The sequence below is a fragment of the Seriola aureovittata genome, chromosome 16, assembly GCF_021018895.1.
Source record: "Seriola aureovittata isolate HTS-2021-v1 ecotype China chromosome 16, ASM2101889v1, whole genome shotgun sequence".
In the NCBI taxonomy this organism is placed as follows: domain Eukaryota; kingdom Metazoa; phylum Chordata; class Actinopteri; order Carangiformes; family Carangidae; genus Seriola; species Seriola aureovittata.
Window position 1 is genome coordinate 23787902 of NC_079379.1, and position 18316 is coordinate 23806217.

Genomic DNA, 18316 nt, shown 5'->3' on the forward strand with positions numbered 1-18316 from the left:
AAGCAACAGAGGAAGTAAATGATGACACTGTCCCCTTTTATATTATCTTTCTTTACTTGAAATTTGTTTTTGAAGATGAAATTCTCATGAACCTGACTAAAGATGACACTGCAATACACTTCCTGACAGTGCTCTGGGATTTCCTTTTAAAAGTGAGCACTGGGCTGCTTGTTATTCACCTTATCGTGACTCCTCCTCCACAACAGTTCAACGGCACGTCACAGGCCTCGGGGGCTGGTTGTTATCCTGGATAAGAGCAGCCAGGCCAAACACAAGTTTCCTAACAGGAGTGAAATGGAAAGAGAGAGAGAGAGAGAGAGAGAGAGAGAGAGAGAGCAAACAAAATAACAGGACGGAGAAACAGCATTCCAAGAGTGCTAAGAATAGCAAAGTGGACCCTGTGCTCCCTGCACTAAGTTCACAACTAGTGTTAGGCAACAAACAGCGTGAGGCTGAGCACACTGCCAAAAAGTTTGCCAGGTAGATGCGACACTTCAGACCACTTCATTTTGTGGTCTGAAAACATACGGACCAAACAAAGTATTCTCTGATAGGAGATACGTGTAATGTTTAAGCATGAGTTCCAAAACTTAAAATCCTAATAAATCCATCTGAACTGAACTGAACTGAACTGTTCAGGAAGCAATCTATAATCAATTTGTGTGTGTTCCAAATTGGAAACAACCTAAAAGAAATCATCTTGTTAATCGTAGGTTTTCATACTTTAAGGTGAATTGAGATAAGATAAAATAACTTGGCTAGCTGCTGGATGAAAAATACATATTATATACAGTATATTTTTAAATGTTTCCTCTTGGGAGAATAACGAATTGTTCAGAAATAACTGATATATACAGTAAATAGTTGTATTTATGCTTAATAAAAAAAAGATCAAGCATAACGACAATAAGTGAATTGCCTAATTTTCTAACTGTATTTCTGTATCTCATATTGAAATGGCCAGAAACCAAAAGAGAGGGACAAGAACATGTTTGGTTCAACACGGCTTCATAAATACACATAAATGTTAAACGCTAACTCAGAATTTATCTTTTGAAAACTCACCATGTAGCAAAACAATTTTCTCTGAAGGTCAGATCGTGTTATTTGCGCCTGATGCATCTCATGACGTCTGATAGCTGATAGCAGTAACCTATAAAGCTCCTTGTGTACGTTGGTTTGGTATAGAAACGGCCTTAAATCTCCGTCTTTGCAGTCTACAGAATTACTCATCAAGACCCATATACTGTTAGGTTTACTGTGAGATTTAAAAAAATATAAGCGTGATGTGGCGATTTGGCCCAATTTAACCCCTGACTATACATGGGAAGATAATATAGTAAAATAAGTGCATTCATTCTGTTTTAGCGGATCTGTAACAAAAATACAAAAAATCGTTTCACTTGAATTGGTGAAAACATCAAGTCCAACTCATGCAGTTAAAATAATCAGACACTTTGTAGTGAAGGGACATAAACTTCACATTAATATCTCATTGCGACCGACACAGGGACGAAAGTTTAACCTGCCCAGTAGTTTAAAATTGTTTCTGTTATTGTGTCTTCTCAAACCTCCACACACCTCAGCTTTTCCGTTATCTCAATATATCTTAGTAGTTACTGGTTTTTAGTGGTAGTTCAGGTGGGAATTTAAGTTCCCGAATAGAATACAATAGAACAAAAGAGCACACAGCAGCACAAACAAAGTGTTCATGTGGATGAGACTGAAACTATGTAATCCATCTATCATCTATGTAATGTAACTCTGTGTAATCCTATGGTTTTTGCGGTCACGTTATGAAAGTGCGTTTGTAGACCAGAGTTTCTATGAACAGCAGACAGAAAGCGTCTTATGAACTGGCCGGCCACGAGCTCAGCACAGGTTCGTGAGAATCACGTCGTACGTTATGTGCATCAACTGTGTCCATATCTCACCGTCTGTGAGTTTGTGTTCATTTCACATTGTTTGTGTGTCTCTGTTGGAAACAAGTTTTTTCCGCAGAGGAGACCATGCAGCGGTGACTCATAGGGCATCACTGCAAACAGCCACATTATGCTGCTATCACTCATTACACTGGAAAAAAATATTCATTTGAGCAAGAAGTTAATGTTGTTTTTACACTGGAACGGCACAATTTACCCTTTTGTGTTGAGGCCTGATCACACCAGCATTTTGCTTGTAGAGGCGAATTAAATCTTTAATACATGAAAAAAAAACACGAAGTACAAAGACAGTAAAGTACAAGTATTATTAACAACAACAACAACAGATCATAATTATTATCGGTGACCATCATCAAAGGCAGACTCGGTGTAGAAAAACGGTCTGGAGCCGCAGCAGTTCTGCCAGGTAGCGTCACACACAGGTGTGGAGATGCAACATGTCCGTCAGCTCGAGTCCTGCTCGTTACATTATCGCTGGTAAAGTCGACCGGTAACAGCGCCGGCCAACACGACCCTCAGGCCACCGGGAAATTCCCACTTCCCCCGCCAACCGGCTGTCCACCGCTGATCACTACCTGCTACGAACTTTCCTTTCGTCTTTGGCAGTCACAGCAAAACCTTTTACTTACACATCAGTACATGTAGAAAACCAATGAAGAAACCAAGCTGCACATAAGAAATGGACGGACAAATCTAGCTGGAGGTTGTCTGAATGTTTATCACCTATTCCGATTACTGAAACCGCCTTTCCGGTATACTTGACGTTTCATGGCGTTTACAACACGCGCACTGTGCTTTGGAACGTGAAACAATTTCCTGTTGCTCATTTTTGACGCATCAGCATGCGAGAGGTCTGTACGTCTTCGCAAATCTATCTGCTGCTGGCACCGGCGCCGTTCTCCAATGGTGCACGTAAGGGTGCAAATCACATTAGTTAATGTGGCCCAAGGCAAACAGTTACCAGCTCTGTTAGTGTGTCTGGTTCCTTCTCGATAATCCAACTCGCTGTGGACAGTTTTCAGTAGAACTGCTTTCTAAAAGAGAAATAGTTCTTGTGAAACCGAGAGAGAAATATCTGAAAATGTGGACTAACGCCGCCAGAATCATCTGGGGTGGATACCACTGGAAGTAAGTGGCGGAAAAAAGTTGAAGAATATGGCAGAACACTCTAGAAACTAAAGAGAGTTCAGGTTTAAGAAAATCAAATCAATGTTGGTGTCTGATAAAATAACATGAGATGGAGATTTCTCAGTACGTCTTTTACTCTGAAAGGGGAAGTTTTTTTGGAGAGAGTAACCGCTATTACACCAGTTTCCCGTTGCAGCTTTTGTGATCAGTTGCTTTGTGTCATTGTATATAAACTACAGCCTCGCAGTGTGAGAAGATAATAAGCAAAGAGTTAACTGGATCAGACCTGATCTTGGCAGCCAGGGCTTGTAAAGGTTGCCTAATGGGGGCTGGGGGGGGGGGGGGGGGGGGGGGGGGGGGGTGTTGTTGACCAAATGGAGCTGCTGGAGCACAAGCTCACACCAAGAGACCCAGGAATCTGAGAGCCTGAGAGCACCCCCACCCCCCAACCCCCAACCTCATCCCCACCCTCACATGCAAACACTGACATTAGTGGAGAGACAGCACCTCGAGCACACATGCATGAACGGACGTGCACACACATAAACACAGACTAATAAAACAACATATGCTCCTGTTCCTGCTACCTGGAGCAGCAGGTGGGACGCCCCTCCCTACTGAGTTCTACAAGGGGAGGGGAAGGGAAGAGGAGAGGAGGCCCCTGCTATTGTGAACACGGTTGTTAGACAGATACATGAGGCTCATGTAGTGGTTTTTTATCTGGTGCTTTTATGTCGAGTGTAATGCAAATTTAATCCATCATACAGTATATTGAGAATAACAAGAAGCTGAAGACCTGATTGATTTCAATGCATTTTAATCAGGTTTTAATCAAAACTTTTGTTGTTATATTATCGTGAAGGAATCGTGTTTTTTAGTGTCGATGATATTCTAAATATTTCAGAGGCTTTCCCAACTGGAAAAGAACAAAATTGTTCAGTGTTTTTTTCAGTAATTATTCACACACACAAAAAAAGGCACATTTAAAAATACGTTCAACAAGTGTCGGCTTCAGTTGTCATATTTGTTTGGTATCATTTTTAGCCATGCTAGCGGCGTGCCTTCAGGGATGGCAATGTGAATGAGATGGTTGATCCACCACGACTGGAACACGACTCATCTCCTCCCGGAGCAGATCCTCTCCTAAACACCTCCATCACTCTTATTATGTCGTGAGCGGCTTACCATGAAAATGTGGTAGACGTTCACGCTACCCTGACTTTTCATCTAGCACCGTGAGGTTGATATTTCTGGTTCACAGGGCAATGTCTCGAGTGTTGGACGGATTTCCGGGAGATTCGCTTCACACATTAATGTTGATGTTGTTGTTGTTGTGGTTGATGTCCTGACTTCTCATCACAACACCGTCATGTGAAGCCTCAGTGCTATGTTGTGGTTACTGCTAATTAGCATTGCTAACACATTAATCCAAACATTGTATCTGCTAAATGTAAACATGTTAGCGTTGCCAGTGTGAGTCCATTAGCACTGTGACATTAGCATTTAGCTCAGAGCACAGCCTCACAGAGCAGCTAGCATGACAAGTCCAATGCTGCATTCACACACACACAGATACAAAGTAGTAAGCAGTCTCTCGCCACTCGTAAATCTGTGTTGGTCTTAGCACATAAATCACATACATACTATGTGTGCGGACATTGCTCATTTCCTGTTGCGCAGTTTGTTTCCCAAGTACAGACGCAGAAGGCATTGTTGAAACTGTTTTAGGTGATGCACAAGTGGGTGAAACAACGCCCTGCATCTGTTTCCTCAGGTGTTAAAACAAGTGTGATTGGCTCTCACCTGGCTGTCGCTCACATCGTATCAAGAATTGGGTGTTAGTTTCTCCTCGATTTGGCTTTTAATGTTTTTCCCACGTTATTAATAAATACCCCACCCCGCAAGTCTGCAATTCATACCATCAGGAGCGAAGTAAGACCGTATAGCCTTCTGTTTTCCAAGTTTCCCATTTTCAAGATATTACATGAATATTATATACTGTGAGACATTTCAGCCGAACTGAAGTCAACACACCAGCTCATTTGCGCCGAGCAGCTGGTGCCTCGCTTTCCCTGCTGTCTTGCCTACAGAATAAAATAATAAAATGTGTCATTACAGATGTATTTGAGCAGTTCCAATTGAATAAACTAAAAAGGAAAACATCCACAGTCGTCTCATTCGGCATGAACGTTAAAGAACAGGCATAGTGGACACATAGAGACACATCTTACTGTACCTAAGAGGCAATTTATTCCGATGACCTTTTTACAAATCTCTTTCACGGTGTTCTGTCTGTGGATGAGGGCAAGTGGCAGAGCGGGAGCTGCACCTCGAGCAGTGGTCTGTTGTGATTAGCTCATGTGTGGTTCTGCCCTTCTTCTGGCAATAATTGCCTTTTGCAAAAAACTGCATTAATCATGTTGTGACAATACATAAAGCCCTTATTGGAATAAGCATACAAAAGAGAGACAGTGTGAATGGACAGGGGTGGGGGATGGGGTGGAAGGGGGGGGGGGGGGTTGCTGCGGGGGCGGGAACAACAAGGAAGAAGAACCGGTGAGTAATATGAAACCTGGACAGGCGCAGGAAGGGAAAACAGGAAAACGAGCTGGCTTGATAGAAAGACAGAGAAACAAACAAGCAGCGAGAAAGTGAATGAGTGCTGTCGTTGTCTTTGTTCCAGCAGCTGCACATAAACAAATTACGTCCAGCCCGTCCTCCCACCTTTGCGTAGAGGCTGTCGTCATTACACAGTCTAAGACACAATAATGTGCACTTGATAGCATTTATTGGCTAAAGGCTGAGAAAGATGAATAAGGTGGACCGCTGATGGAGCGCGGCCTTACACGAGCAATGATCAATAACCAACAGTAACTGTGTCATTGGTTAACTGTCAGAACACATTTTCTGTCTCACTCAGAGGCAGCAAGTTATTCTCAGACAAGCAGATGAGGTCAAATAAGCGGAGTAGTCTGATGGGTTGCCACGACTAACGGCGCTTGACAGCATTCAGCAAAGTGGTGCAGAAGTGAACAACGTGTCGCCCCGTGGCATCGAGGAAAAGGCGTTTTATCTTTGGATCAAACTCTCACAGACGTGATACAAAAGATTGTTTCCCGCTCCATGAAACAGTAACTTGTCATTTTTACACTTTAATTTTTGTAAAGACAAAAAACCAATATGTTACCTATGGACAGACTCAAGCTAACTGCTTGCCTCTGTCTCCAGTCTTTGTGCTAAGCTAAGCTAAAATAAGCTGAGCAAGTTTTGAAAGTAGTTCTATATGTATATGAATTATGTTATTATCATACGTGGAATTCATCTTCTTATCCAACTTTCCACCAAAAGGCAAATCTGTCTTTTTGTGGTGTTTCAGCATAATATTAGATTGAACCATTATTATTGATTTATTAACTTGTAAGCAGTATATCAAGGTCTTTTTAAAGGAATAGTTTGACATTTTGGAAATATCAAACTACAGCGAGCAGCTGGTTAGATTAGCTTAGCATAAAATCTGTCCAATGGTTAAAAAAATCCACCTGGCTAAAGATCGCTAATTTAAATATTTTGTCTTGAGACGTAGATGACGTACATGAAATACACAGCTAGCAAGGTTGTTTGGAACACTGTTTTTCATGCTATGGCACAACTTAGGAGGCAGTTCCCCGCCTATTTTCACATATTAAATTAAATCATAGGCAATATTTCACCAACTCACCTGGAACACCTACAATGTCAGACACCTTTCTCCATGCATTGTCTTTTTTAATTTAAGTCCCTGTAAGCAAACAGGGACAACGTCGTAAAGGACGAGAAAACCGCCACTGCAATTATCATTTTCTCCTTCATTGTGCTTCGGGAACAAATGTTTGATGGGAACAAAAGTTTATGTGAAGTGCTCTCCAGAGTGGAGGATTTCTACATCCCAGCTGGTTGCCACTGAAGTGCTTCATTACCCATAAAGTTGCTTGGACTTTGTCTTTCTCTGATGCTCACATTGCCCAACACACACCGCCAACAGGCATGCTACTGTTCCCTGCTAAGAGACACTGGCTCAGATAGAAAATGAATTACTCATTACTCGCAAAGAATTACTCAACAGTGGAACTCACAGAGAAACACTCTGAATCTCGTTTGTTTAATTTGAACACAAAATGGATAAGGACTAAGTGTTTTTTTCTAGGGTTATGCTAAGCTAACTGCTGCTGGATGTAGCTTCATATTTAACAAACATAAAAGTGGTATAAATCTCTAATTTAAGGCAATTAAGCAAATATGAATATTTCCAAAAATGTCAAATCATTCCTTTAACTACTTTTATATACATCTAGGAAGTTTAATCTTTAACAATGCATGATATTTTATAAGCCCATCACAGATTTTCTATGTAAAATGCTAAGGGGAAAGGTTTATTCCCCCACTGAAAAGCTGAGTCCTGAAAAAATCATCAAGTTTAACTGTGTTTGGCAGCACAAACATCCAAACCCTGACTCAAGCGATTCACTCGTCACTGCTGAGAACAACAGCTCCTTATACATAAATGGAAGAGATTGTGGCTGCAGATCAAAACACACAAGCGTCCCTCCAAATGAGAACAAAAAAAAAAAACAATGGTCAAGTGAATCGAGCAATAGAAAGAGGCTGGAAGTCTGGCTGACTTGAGGGGCCCAAAAATAGGACACATTCCTCTGCAGCAGAGGGTGTGTGTGTATGTCAACAGGAATACATACCAAGCTCCTGCTGAGGGGCCTGACTTTCTCCACACAGGAAGGGAGGGCAAAACAAAAGGACTGGCTGGCGTGTGCTCGCTCGGGAGCTGGGTGAAGGATTCCCATCATGCTGCACAGGAAGGTATCATCTCTTGAACGCACGCATCAATGGAGTGTATCATAGCTTTGGAATTTTAAAAGATAAGCCAAGTTTTATCTTGTAGTTTTGACCAAAGCAGATGAGGTAAAAGACGATAAATAAATGAATTACTAAATCTACGGCATACTTGTGCAGGATGATCTCATGGGAAATCAATGTTTTGTCTGTTATTTTTTGTTGGGTTTTTTTTGCTGCAGGTAACCTTAAAGAAGTTATCTGTAAGTTTTACTATTGCTACATAGCTAGCGTTAGCATTAACAGCTGTTTACTTACCAGTCTCGAAGAAACGTTGTGAGTTTGGCATCAAACTTATTTCATTTAACCATCAACAGCTGTCTCCAGAGGTGGAAAGCAACACAAATGTTAACTCTTGTCTCTATCACGTCTTTTCTTCTAGTGAAGTTAGCATGCTAACCAGCTCCGATAGCGACTCTCTGTAGCCTCCAATCTGCCCAGAAGACGGACATATCATAACCTCTTGTCTTAGAAAGACAACAATGGCCAAAGCTTTAAAGTGAGACTGTAAGAGTGGCTACTTTGGCCACATTTGGCAATTACAGGATAAATAAACATTAAATTTCCCTTCATTTTCCATTGTTAGCGTTAGGCAACTGGACTGAGGCTGAAGACTCGTAGCTGACTTAGCATTGCACTCCTACAACACTGTCAGACTCAAAATGGAGAGTGTTTAAAAGTATCCAACATCGTGCAGTCATTGTCTGCTATTCCCTGTTAAAACCTGGTGTTTACATTACCCACAATGCAGTTTGACGACCAACATTTCAGTTGTTGATTCATGAATGTTATGCTAGCAGCCGCTAATATAGCCACAAGCAGGTTAGTGGAGATGAGGACATACAGAGGTCTGGTAAACTCACTTTTTTCTATCTTCACACCCCCAGATTTTTATCTTCATTATCATTATTATTATATTATTATTATTTACTTCTTTTTTAAGAAGTATTCTGCCACAATCAATGCTAACCCAAGTGGCCTCATCTTGAGAGCTAAATACAAGATGGTTATTTAGTCTTGCTGCCTGTTTGTCCAACTGCAGTACTGTGACTAAAAATCCCCCAAACTATCATCATAATAGATCAGTCCGTAAAATCTGTAAACAAGGTAAATCATTATTACTTGTACTGTTTTTTTTTTTATACCACAAAAAAAGCTATTTTTAACTGTTTGTGTTTTGCCTTGTTGAGAATATCATGAACATACAGTAATATATTTCGAGAGTTTGCTAACTGGTTATACCAGACCAAGCAGGGCTGTTGCGGAAACCCCCTGAGCGTACTGAATTGAGCAGAGATGCAGTTATTGCTTATGAATTCAACTTTCTATTTGTAGGAGGAAGGTTCTGTCTTTTTTTTTTTTTTTTTTTCCTTTTCAGAAGTTATATAGACGCTTTACACCTCTGGAAATGAAATACACTAACTAAATATACATGGTAACATTTTGGAACCAATTATAAAAATATGACCTTATATTAGTTGTGTGGAATGATGTATGAAAGTGTGCGGTTTTAATTCAAAATGTTATGTAATATAGGTCTGCTGTTGAAAAGGAACCAGTCCTTATGAAAATACCAAGCGAAACCAAGATTGTTCTAGTGTTTGGTTAGTTGTACAGAAACTATACTATAAAAAGCTTAAAGTGTTAAGATATAACCGTAGATGATAGATGTTTTCTTGCCGTTGAACACGGATCTTAGGGCATCATGTAGACAGATTAATTATTGAAAAGTGTACAGATATAAACATATAAAACTGAAGTGTTGTAAGTTGTAATCCCCATAAAAATCACATAGAAATAACCAGGATTTCTTCTTGGGAAAAGTGGTGTTATTTCCAGTGTTACTGCTCAGATAAGTTGGGTAATGTTTCATCAAACTTTTGGGTTTGGCTCAGAGCAGGCTTAAACGATCCTGTTCCCTTAAAATAACATGTTTACACTACTAAGTGGTTTTGCCATTTTTATTAAGGTGCAGTCACATTAAACTTCTTACTTCCCTACGAATACTCCCTCTGCCTCCCACTCCACTGAAGCCAGCACAAGATATGGGAGGTGAGTGTGTGCTCAGCTCCCCTGAGAGTCTTTGTGACCTGTGGTTTCCCATAACACTGTTGTCTGTGTAGACCTGCAGACATTTACGCTTATCTTCACAGAACCATAATTTGGCTGTAAAGCTGCAGTAAAGCTGCCGACTTCAACATTTTAACATATTAACTGTGAGGTCAGCTAAAGTGTGTAATGTTGAAGGAGCCACAAACTCAACTCTACGGGGCTTTTTAGCCTCTTTTAGCTAATTGTTTTGATTTTATGGCCCATTCCAGTTACAGCAGGCAGCTTTATGTAATAGAGAAACTCTGATAAACCTTCACCATTACAACTTAACATGTCAGACGTTGTTAGCTGCCCACAAATACCAGTTCTTGCCGCTTTAATGTCGATTTTGACAAATCTTAAAAAAGTGTAAAGCTTAAACAACTTGTCAGTGAACGTTTCCAGGTATGTTCAGCAATGAACAATTTGCTAATTTGCAGATGTGTTTATAAAAAACATACCTTCCATTCTAATTTTTTCCCCTGTTGTTTCTTTCACTGCTTTATTGAACCAATTAAAATGTATTTGTTGCATATTAAACATATTGTGGGACATGGTCATGGTAACATAATTTAATATAAAAGTGCAGAATGTGTTTAATGATTTATTATCAAATACATGATAGATATTGCTGGTTTACCACATGCATATTATCATATAAACCATCTATTCTACAGGGTGACTGATTTCCGGGGGACTGTCCCCAGAAATGCCCCGTTTTTAACTGTGAAATAAAAACAAGACATCTGGCCGTGCACTTGTTTTGGCTAACAGAGGGGTCTGGCTGTTATAGCGGCTTCAGAAGTGAAGTTAAAACCATCAAAATAGAGTTATCCAATCAGATGTTTCTATTTTTTTTAATTGTCTCTAGGCAGAGAAAAAGTTAGCTGGCTCACTCATTTGTTAGGAGTTCATAACCAGACAGTAAACTAACAAAAATAAACATACCCAAAGCCCCCAGCCGTAACTTGAAAAAAATGTTTTTATGTTGGAAGAAGTAAAGAAGAAGAAGCTTTTATGAAAAACGCTTTTGATTATTTTGATCTGTGGAGCCTTACGAACTAAAGGGATATAAATAATTGAAGAATAGATAAACAATAAGGTTTCACTACATGTTCAGAGGTAGGGAGTCGCCATTTTTTCAGTCCTTCTTCAGTATAGTTTATTACAGTACCACAGTTAACCAGGACTGTCCCCTTTTTTTTATTTCATAGGTAAAAACATCCGATATTTGAATGATGTATTGACCCTCTAACTGGAAATATCCCCAGTTTTCATTCCAGATATCTAGTCACCTTACTATTCTCCACAGCTCCACTCCAGTATAATGCTGTTAAACACCCTGTTAAAAATGATTTCTTTTTCTTTTTTTCTCTCTCTCTCTCTGTGCAGCACAAGTGGTTGTGCTGCGGCGGCGGCCTGAAGGATCCTTCCCTGCTGCTCTTTAAACAGAAAGCTTTCAGTTACGAGAGTAGGGATCATTACGGATAATAGTGCGGGGGTAATGAAGGCGGGCGGCGGTGAAATCTCTCCAGGATACACAGCGCTGCGCGGCTCGGCTCGGCTCGGCTCGGCTCGGCTCGAGCGGAGGCTTTTGCAGCTCCGGTGGATCAGTGGAAGGTAGTTAGTGAACGTTTCTTTGCACAGTGATTAAGAGGGAGGACCAATGGCAACAAAGGAGACGGAGAGGACGGTAGCTCCTCCTCTCCCTCTCTCTCCCCCCCTCTCTCTCTCTCTCTCTCTCTGTGTGAGTGTGTGTGTGTGAGTGATTGTGTGTGTGTGTGTGTGAGTGTGTGTGTGCGCTTTATAGATGTATATAATCCCTGAGTTGACCCAGAAAACAAACTCCTCTGACGAGCCGAGACGCCGCAGAGTTTGAATCCACCGCAGGGGCTGCATGTAGCCGGAGCATCAGCTGGAGAAACAACCCCGGCACCGATCCAACTTCTCCGTACGGATTCTTACATTAACACATCGGGTAGGTGTCGTCTTCTCTTACTCCTACAAGAACAGGTAGAAAGGCAGCGACTTTCTCCCTTTTTTCTTTTTTTTTTTTTTGTAGATTAAAATCCTTCATAATAAAATAAACACACGAGCTGATCAGATCGGATCACACGCGGCGAAATCCATTTCATTTCCCCCCGTCACTTAGTTTACTCACAGCGTTTATTATAACAACCTTTGTATTTGTGGCGGTTTTTTTTTTTTTTTTTTTTTTTTGGGGGGGGGGGTTATTGCATCGAATAATATCAAATAGCCAACACGCGCACGGTTTCATGCTCGTGTAATAATGCCAGCAATTATTATTCTAGTCCCTCAGACTGTGTTCAGTAAGTGACATTTGGCTGAATAATCCAGATCCGTGAAGAAGGGCTGTAATTAGGTAACAGAGGAGCAGAATATTTAGGAGAGGGATTTAGGCCATTGAGGAGAAAGTGTCTTGTTTTTATCAGCACTAAAAGGGTTGAATTGGTACAAGCAGCCAGGGGCAACAACAAGAGTTCATTTTTATTTGTATGTTTTTTGTTTATTTATTTTTATTTAAAAGCCTGAAATATCTTTGTTTGTCACAGACACACAGTCATTACATGGCTCGCTCTGGGATGTGTTTTAAAATGTATTTTATATGAACATCCCATTTAGTGGGCTAGCTTATAAAAGAATAAAAATAATAATAATGTTATCAATTTTAACTAGCCAATAACCTTGACAGCAAATTACAGTTTCAGCTGGGAGCACCATCTTGTTTGTCATCTGTGGGTAATCTTAATTGAAGATCTTTTGTAATGACTGTGTGAAGACAAGAGGTAGTGTGATGTGTGTTGTGTGTGTGTGTGAGGGGGGGGGGGGGGGGGTGTGTGGTCTGGAGAAGCATTCCTCTGCGTCCTTTTGGCTGCGAGCGTACTGCTGCCCTCCCTTGTCGGTGTGTTATTCAGTGGTAATTCACTGATGGTGTAATTTTGGTGGTTTGAGATGAGGCTGTTTTTTTTTTTTTTTTGTTGTTGTTTTTTTACGGAGACACTTCTGACTCGACTGGAAGTGAAACCGTGGAGGAGAGTGGTTTCAACAGAGACAGGGCTGCTGTCATGATGGTCATTACGTTGTTGTTTTCACAGGGCAATGAAGCAATTCAGTGAAGCACTTCTATAAAACTGGGAGATTCACCAGATGGTCTCAATCGAAGCGGCTGAGACAGATATCCTGATTTTTAGTCCTAGTAAGGGGGTCAATCTCCAAACACACTGGATCCTACATTTCCCACAGAACAACTGGATAGCATTTCTTCCATTAAACTCTCCCTGTCTCCCAAAGGCCTCAATTATACTCCCTGGTGGACGCACACCTGGACAGCTGCGGATGCTTAGTTGTTCTTATTGTACTTCTTTCTAGTCCACTTGGCGTGTGCTTAGAGGAGCACATGTACAGTCGGTGCTCCTGTGGTGTAGTTATCCCACGGACATAATGAACTGGTGTGGACACGGACGTGTGCGCAGAGCCTCACGTACACCCTCTGATGATGAAACTTGCATCACGTGTATCCATGTCTAGACCGTCACGGATTCGAGGGTGCAGAAAGTTTAACACTAGTTTAAATGCTCACATCTGTCACCCTCAGTCCTGCAGTTTTTTTTTAATGCAGACTGAATTAAATTGAATTTGTTACACGGACACACAAAAAAAGAAATGAATTAATTGAATTTTTTTGTTTTGGCAGAATGTATATAAAACGTCTAAACCATAAAAATAGAATCAGTCACAAAACGTTAGCGGTTAGCGTTAGCCGTCTTAATTAATGACAATACTGTTGGTGGCCAGCTGACACACTGATGTTGTTGTGTTCATGCATTATGATAATCAGAAAATGAAACCATAGAACTGTGTGTGGATGCTGACTGGCCGGTAGCTAACGCTAGCTAAAGCTAGCTGCCCAGCTGCTCTGTAAATATCAGGCTACTGCTGTGTCAAGAAACACAAAGAGCAGCACATGAATTAGTTTCATTAAAGTGGATGTCCCTGCTCCACTTGTGCTGGCAGTCCACGGCTGAATAAAAATTTTTGAATATGTATAACAATGATGACTTTTCTGGCGGTGCAGGTCTTAATTATTCATGCTCAACTGTCTTGAAGTGTTTTAATCATGTTTTAGTCTCGTTGAACTTTGGAGGAAAAAGAAATCATTAAAATAGTGAATCGTCTTTAGTAAAACTGGTGGAATACCTCTTTAGATTTAAGCTTATCTAGGTTGTAATGAGTCTGTTTGTATTAAAAGTCTAATTTCATCTCTTTTCTTTTCTCAAGTGTCTTTTTTAGTGACAGAGGAACCATGGCTGAACACATGATGATGCCCATGACCCACGGCTTCAGGATGGGCATGAACGGACCTCCGCAGCACAACGGCCAGCCCGGCCTGCGCAGTCTGCCCAACGGCCAGGTGATGCACTACGGCAGGAACCCTCAGAGCAACATGGAGGCTGCTATGAGACAGAGGCCGGGCATGGTGGGACCCGGAGGGATGGGCGGCCCGGTGAACGGAGCTCCCATGGCCAACCACCACCACCAGATGATGTCCGGGAACATGATGTACAACAGCCAGGGTCCGAATCAGCAGCAGCAGCACCACCACATGCACCCCCAGCAGCAGCAGCAGCAGCAGCAACAGCAACAGCAGCAGCAGCAGGGTGGACACCCGCAGCAGTACCTCCCCGGTAACCTCACCTCCCAGCAGCTCATGGCCAGCATGCACCTGCAGAAACTCAACACTCAGTATCACGGACACCCGCTCAGCTCGGCCAACGGACACCACCTGCCCAACGGTGCTCAGTACCGGGTGGGTCCAGCCCAGCTATCAGGCATGCAGCACATGGGCGGCCCTTTGGGGCAAAACGGCATGGACATGGATCTGATCGACGAGGAGGTTCTGACTTCACTGGTGCTGGAGTTTGGCTTGGATCGCGTTCAGGAGCTGCCCGAGCTCTTCCTGGGACAGAACGAGTTTGACTTCATATCGGACTTTGTGTGCAAACAGCAGCCGAGCACGGTGAGCTGTTGAGCAAAAAGCGGTCCCCGGAAGCTGGTTTGGTTTTGTTTGGACTGGACACCCCCAAAGAATGACTGAGCGGCCACGGCGGCACAGCGAGAGGAGACAATCTCTCTATTCAGTTTGGGTGTTTCTGTGTCTGTGTAAATGACAGTGTCTAGCTCGCCTTCGCACTGACCTGCCTGCGAGTTGATGAAGAATTTGTAATGAGAGAAAATGCAGCAAAAGCACCAGGTTTCTCTTCTTTGAGCTGGTGCCAGTAAGATCTGTTGTGTTTTGGCCAAATTGAGGCATCCTGATGCAGCGGGCTCTGTCTGTACCCATCTGGCCCTCAGCACTTGTGCCTGCAGTGCCAAGGCTTTGGGATAATTGTAAACTTAACTAACACAAGAAGGGGAGGGGAGGGGGGCAACAACCTGGAAAGACTGTCCATCTGGGTCTGCTAGATTCTGTGGCATCTCTAAGTGTATTTTATTTCTGATGAGACCTTCAACTAGTAGCAGATGTTTTACAGATTTATAAAAGTTTGTCTTCTGAATTTGTTTATACAAGGATGAAGGGATGTAAAGTCGAGAATGATTTTTTTTTTTTTTTTTTGTCCTCTGTGCATATTGAAGGCTGGATCTTCAAAACCAAGTTCCTACATAAAAAAAAAAAGGAAAGAAAAGATTTTAAAAAAGACACATTTCCTTGAAGAGCAGGAGGGTGAGGTTGTGCAGCATTCCTGAGTGACAGACGGGGTTCAGGTGAAATGTGCTACATCGATTATTTTAGCCTTCGGTGTCATTAACCTGACTGAGATAAAAATCTGCTATCATTAAATGTATCGCATCTGTCCCTCGCTGTTTAACTGTGGTTGAATCATTGGCAAAGTCGTGCGTGCTGCTTCCAGACAAAGCTTTTATTTGAAGAGAACGGCTCATTGCAAAGCAGATCTTTCTGTTCGGTTACTAATTCGTAGATGTGGCGAGACGGGTCGGAGCTGGAGAAGCTTGTTAGTGAACGAGAGACAACATAACCTGTGGCCTGTTGCAAAGGTTCAAGAAAAGCCAAGATAAAAAAAAAAAGAAATACATTTTAAAAAAAGCGACTATCAGAAGCTGTTGATACGAGAGCTGAAAAAAAATAGAGGTGCGTGATTGCAGAATTTGCATTTGTGTGTTATTTGTGTGTGTCTGTGTGTGGTCAGTGCAGTGAGGCATTTTAAAACCCATCGAATGGCGTCCTCCCTAAACCGCTGCCTGGCGCGCTGACGCTGATTTGCAGGCTGCGCAGGGAGAGAGAGAGAGAGAGAGAGGTTTTGGTGTGTGGACACAATGTGTGGACACAGCACTCCCCGGCAGCACTTAGTTTAATCATTATTTAAAGCTGCCGCTACCTGTGGCATTGATTTCATTAGGCAGGAAGAGCGAGCGCGGAGCACAAAGCGTGCAAAGTTGTTGTTTTTGCCATAGATTAGCTTACTCTGCTGCTTTTCTACTGATTAGATTTAAATTACATGCTCTCACACGCTTGTCTTAATTGAGGTCGACTTGCACATTCTCCAATGACTCAATAATTATAAAACGGACATGTTCTGTAGCGCTTTTTTTTTTTTTTTTTTTTTTTTAGCGCAATTGGTAATTAGGTTTTTGTCAAGGTTGTTGCTTTGCCACTGCAGGCCAGCCGAGGGAGAACTTCCTGCACTCGCACTGCTATTTGTGGAGCTGTCAGAGGGGTCAGGACTTGCGCTGGTGCACTGTGTTAATCTGTTCCAATACGACTGTGCTGCTGCCCCCACCCCACCCCGTCCCCCCCACCCTCCCGCCCTCCCCCGTCTCTCTGGAGATCTGCCATCTCCTAGCTCTCCAGTCAAACAATGGGCATTGAAACGCTGTTATAAAAAAAAAAAAAAAAAAAAGAAGGGCAGAAAAGTGCCAGCGAGGCTCCCGCTCTGTTTTTACTCTCTGCCAGGCGAAGCCCACGACCTCACGGGGCGAAAATGGAAACACTTCTGGCCTTAGCGAGACAGTGGCCTCTGATTACTGCTATATCAATAAGCGCAGCCTTCTTGTGAATTGTATCTTTGTACTGTAGACTAGAGGTGAACTTGATCTAGACACATTTAAGGTACTTTCAGAAAAAGAAAAAAAAAAAAAACCGTTGTCAGATGTAAATGTAAAATCAGTGGCTGATTTTGATGTGAAGAGATTATATCCTACATTTCTTTTTCTTTTCTTTTTTCTTTTCTTACAAACAAAGTGTGTAGATACAGTATACCAATGTTTCTGGGTGAAAGGGGCCTGAAGCTTTAAGACCAAGTAGACTGCATGTTAAATCAAGCGTGAGGGATGCCACCACTTTCCCACAAAGCAGCTGAGAATGTACAGTACAACAACTTTGTGGGAACTTGTCTTAAGATGGTCGATAACCGTGTGAGATTGTACTCCTTGTTCCAAATTACACATCATTTATTTGGGTAAACCACCTCCTCCCCCTCCTCGAGCTCCCGCCCTCCCTCCCGCCCTCCCTCGTCTCCCATCTCCCCAAAGCTTTTGTAATGTTATTGATTCTATTTTAAGAAAATGTATTTATTTTCAAATAAAATATTTATTTAAAGAAACTGCTGTTTTTTGGTATGTCAGTGATTCCGCTATCCACCGTTAGCTGGTAAAACAAAACCAAAAACGGCACATTCTGACGCGTGACTTGCTTAATGGTTAAAACTATAACGTTGATATATTCCCAGCTGAACCAGAGGAGCTTTGTAGATGCTGTTTGAGTTTTATTCTGTTGTTATTTTAGACAAAGTGATCAGCAAGTACAAGCAACACATCATAAACTGTAGTGAGTCAGCACTGTGTGTTATATAATAGAAAAAAAATTCAACTTTAATGGCCAAACACGTAGTAACAGGAGTGTAAAGTAAACAGCAGCGTGGTGTGCTGTTGTGTAATAACTGACAGTGGCTGTATTCTATTTAAAAGGATGAAACACACATGCATCTGCATCTGGTTTCAAAAATCTATTCCAGTCAGCTCACACATACTGACTGATGTAATCAATTATTTAAAGGTCCCATCCAGTCTAAAGGTCTCAGTCTATGTGTTGTTTGATTATAGATCAGCTCCAGCTTCTATATTAATACTGTGAAAGTATCAAAGCCTCAGTCCACAGAGAAATGCACACAGCCTGTATTCAGAAACTGAGCCTTAAAACCAGCCGTCAGGACTTCTGTGACTTTGTGATGTCA

At 41.9% G+C, this 18316-nt stretch overlaps 1 protein-coding gene across 1 annotated transcript; it reads left to right on the plus strand.

Annotated features, from left to right (window-relative positions):
• Positions 1-11218: 11218 nt before the first annotated feature.
• On the plus strand, positions 11219-17686 carry cited4a (Cbp/p300-interacting transactivator, with Glu/Asp-rich carboxy-terminal domain, 4a). Its single transcript, XM_056399827.1, has 2 exons — positions 11219-12024; positions 14346-17686. Exon 2 carries the CDS (start codon positions 14371-14373, stop codon positions 15094-15096), a length of 726 nt encoding a protein of 241 aa, XP_056255802.1. The 5' UTR covers positions 11219-12024; positions 14346-14370; the 3' UTR covers positions 15097-17686.
• Positions 17687-18316: the final 630 nt, after the last annotated feature.

Excerpts from the sequence above, each read along its gene's own strand:
- cited4a (XM_056399827.1), top strand. The coding sequence starts at position 14,371 with ATGGCTGAACACATGATGATGCCCATGACCCACGGCTTCAGGATGGGC.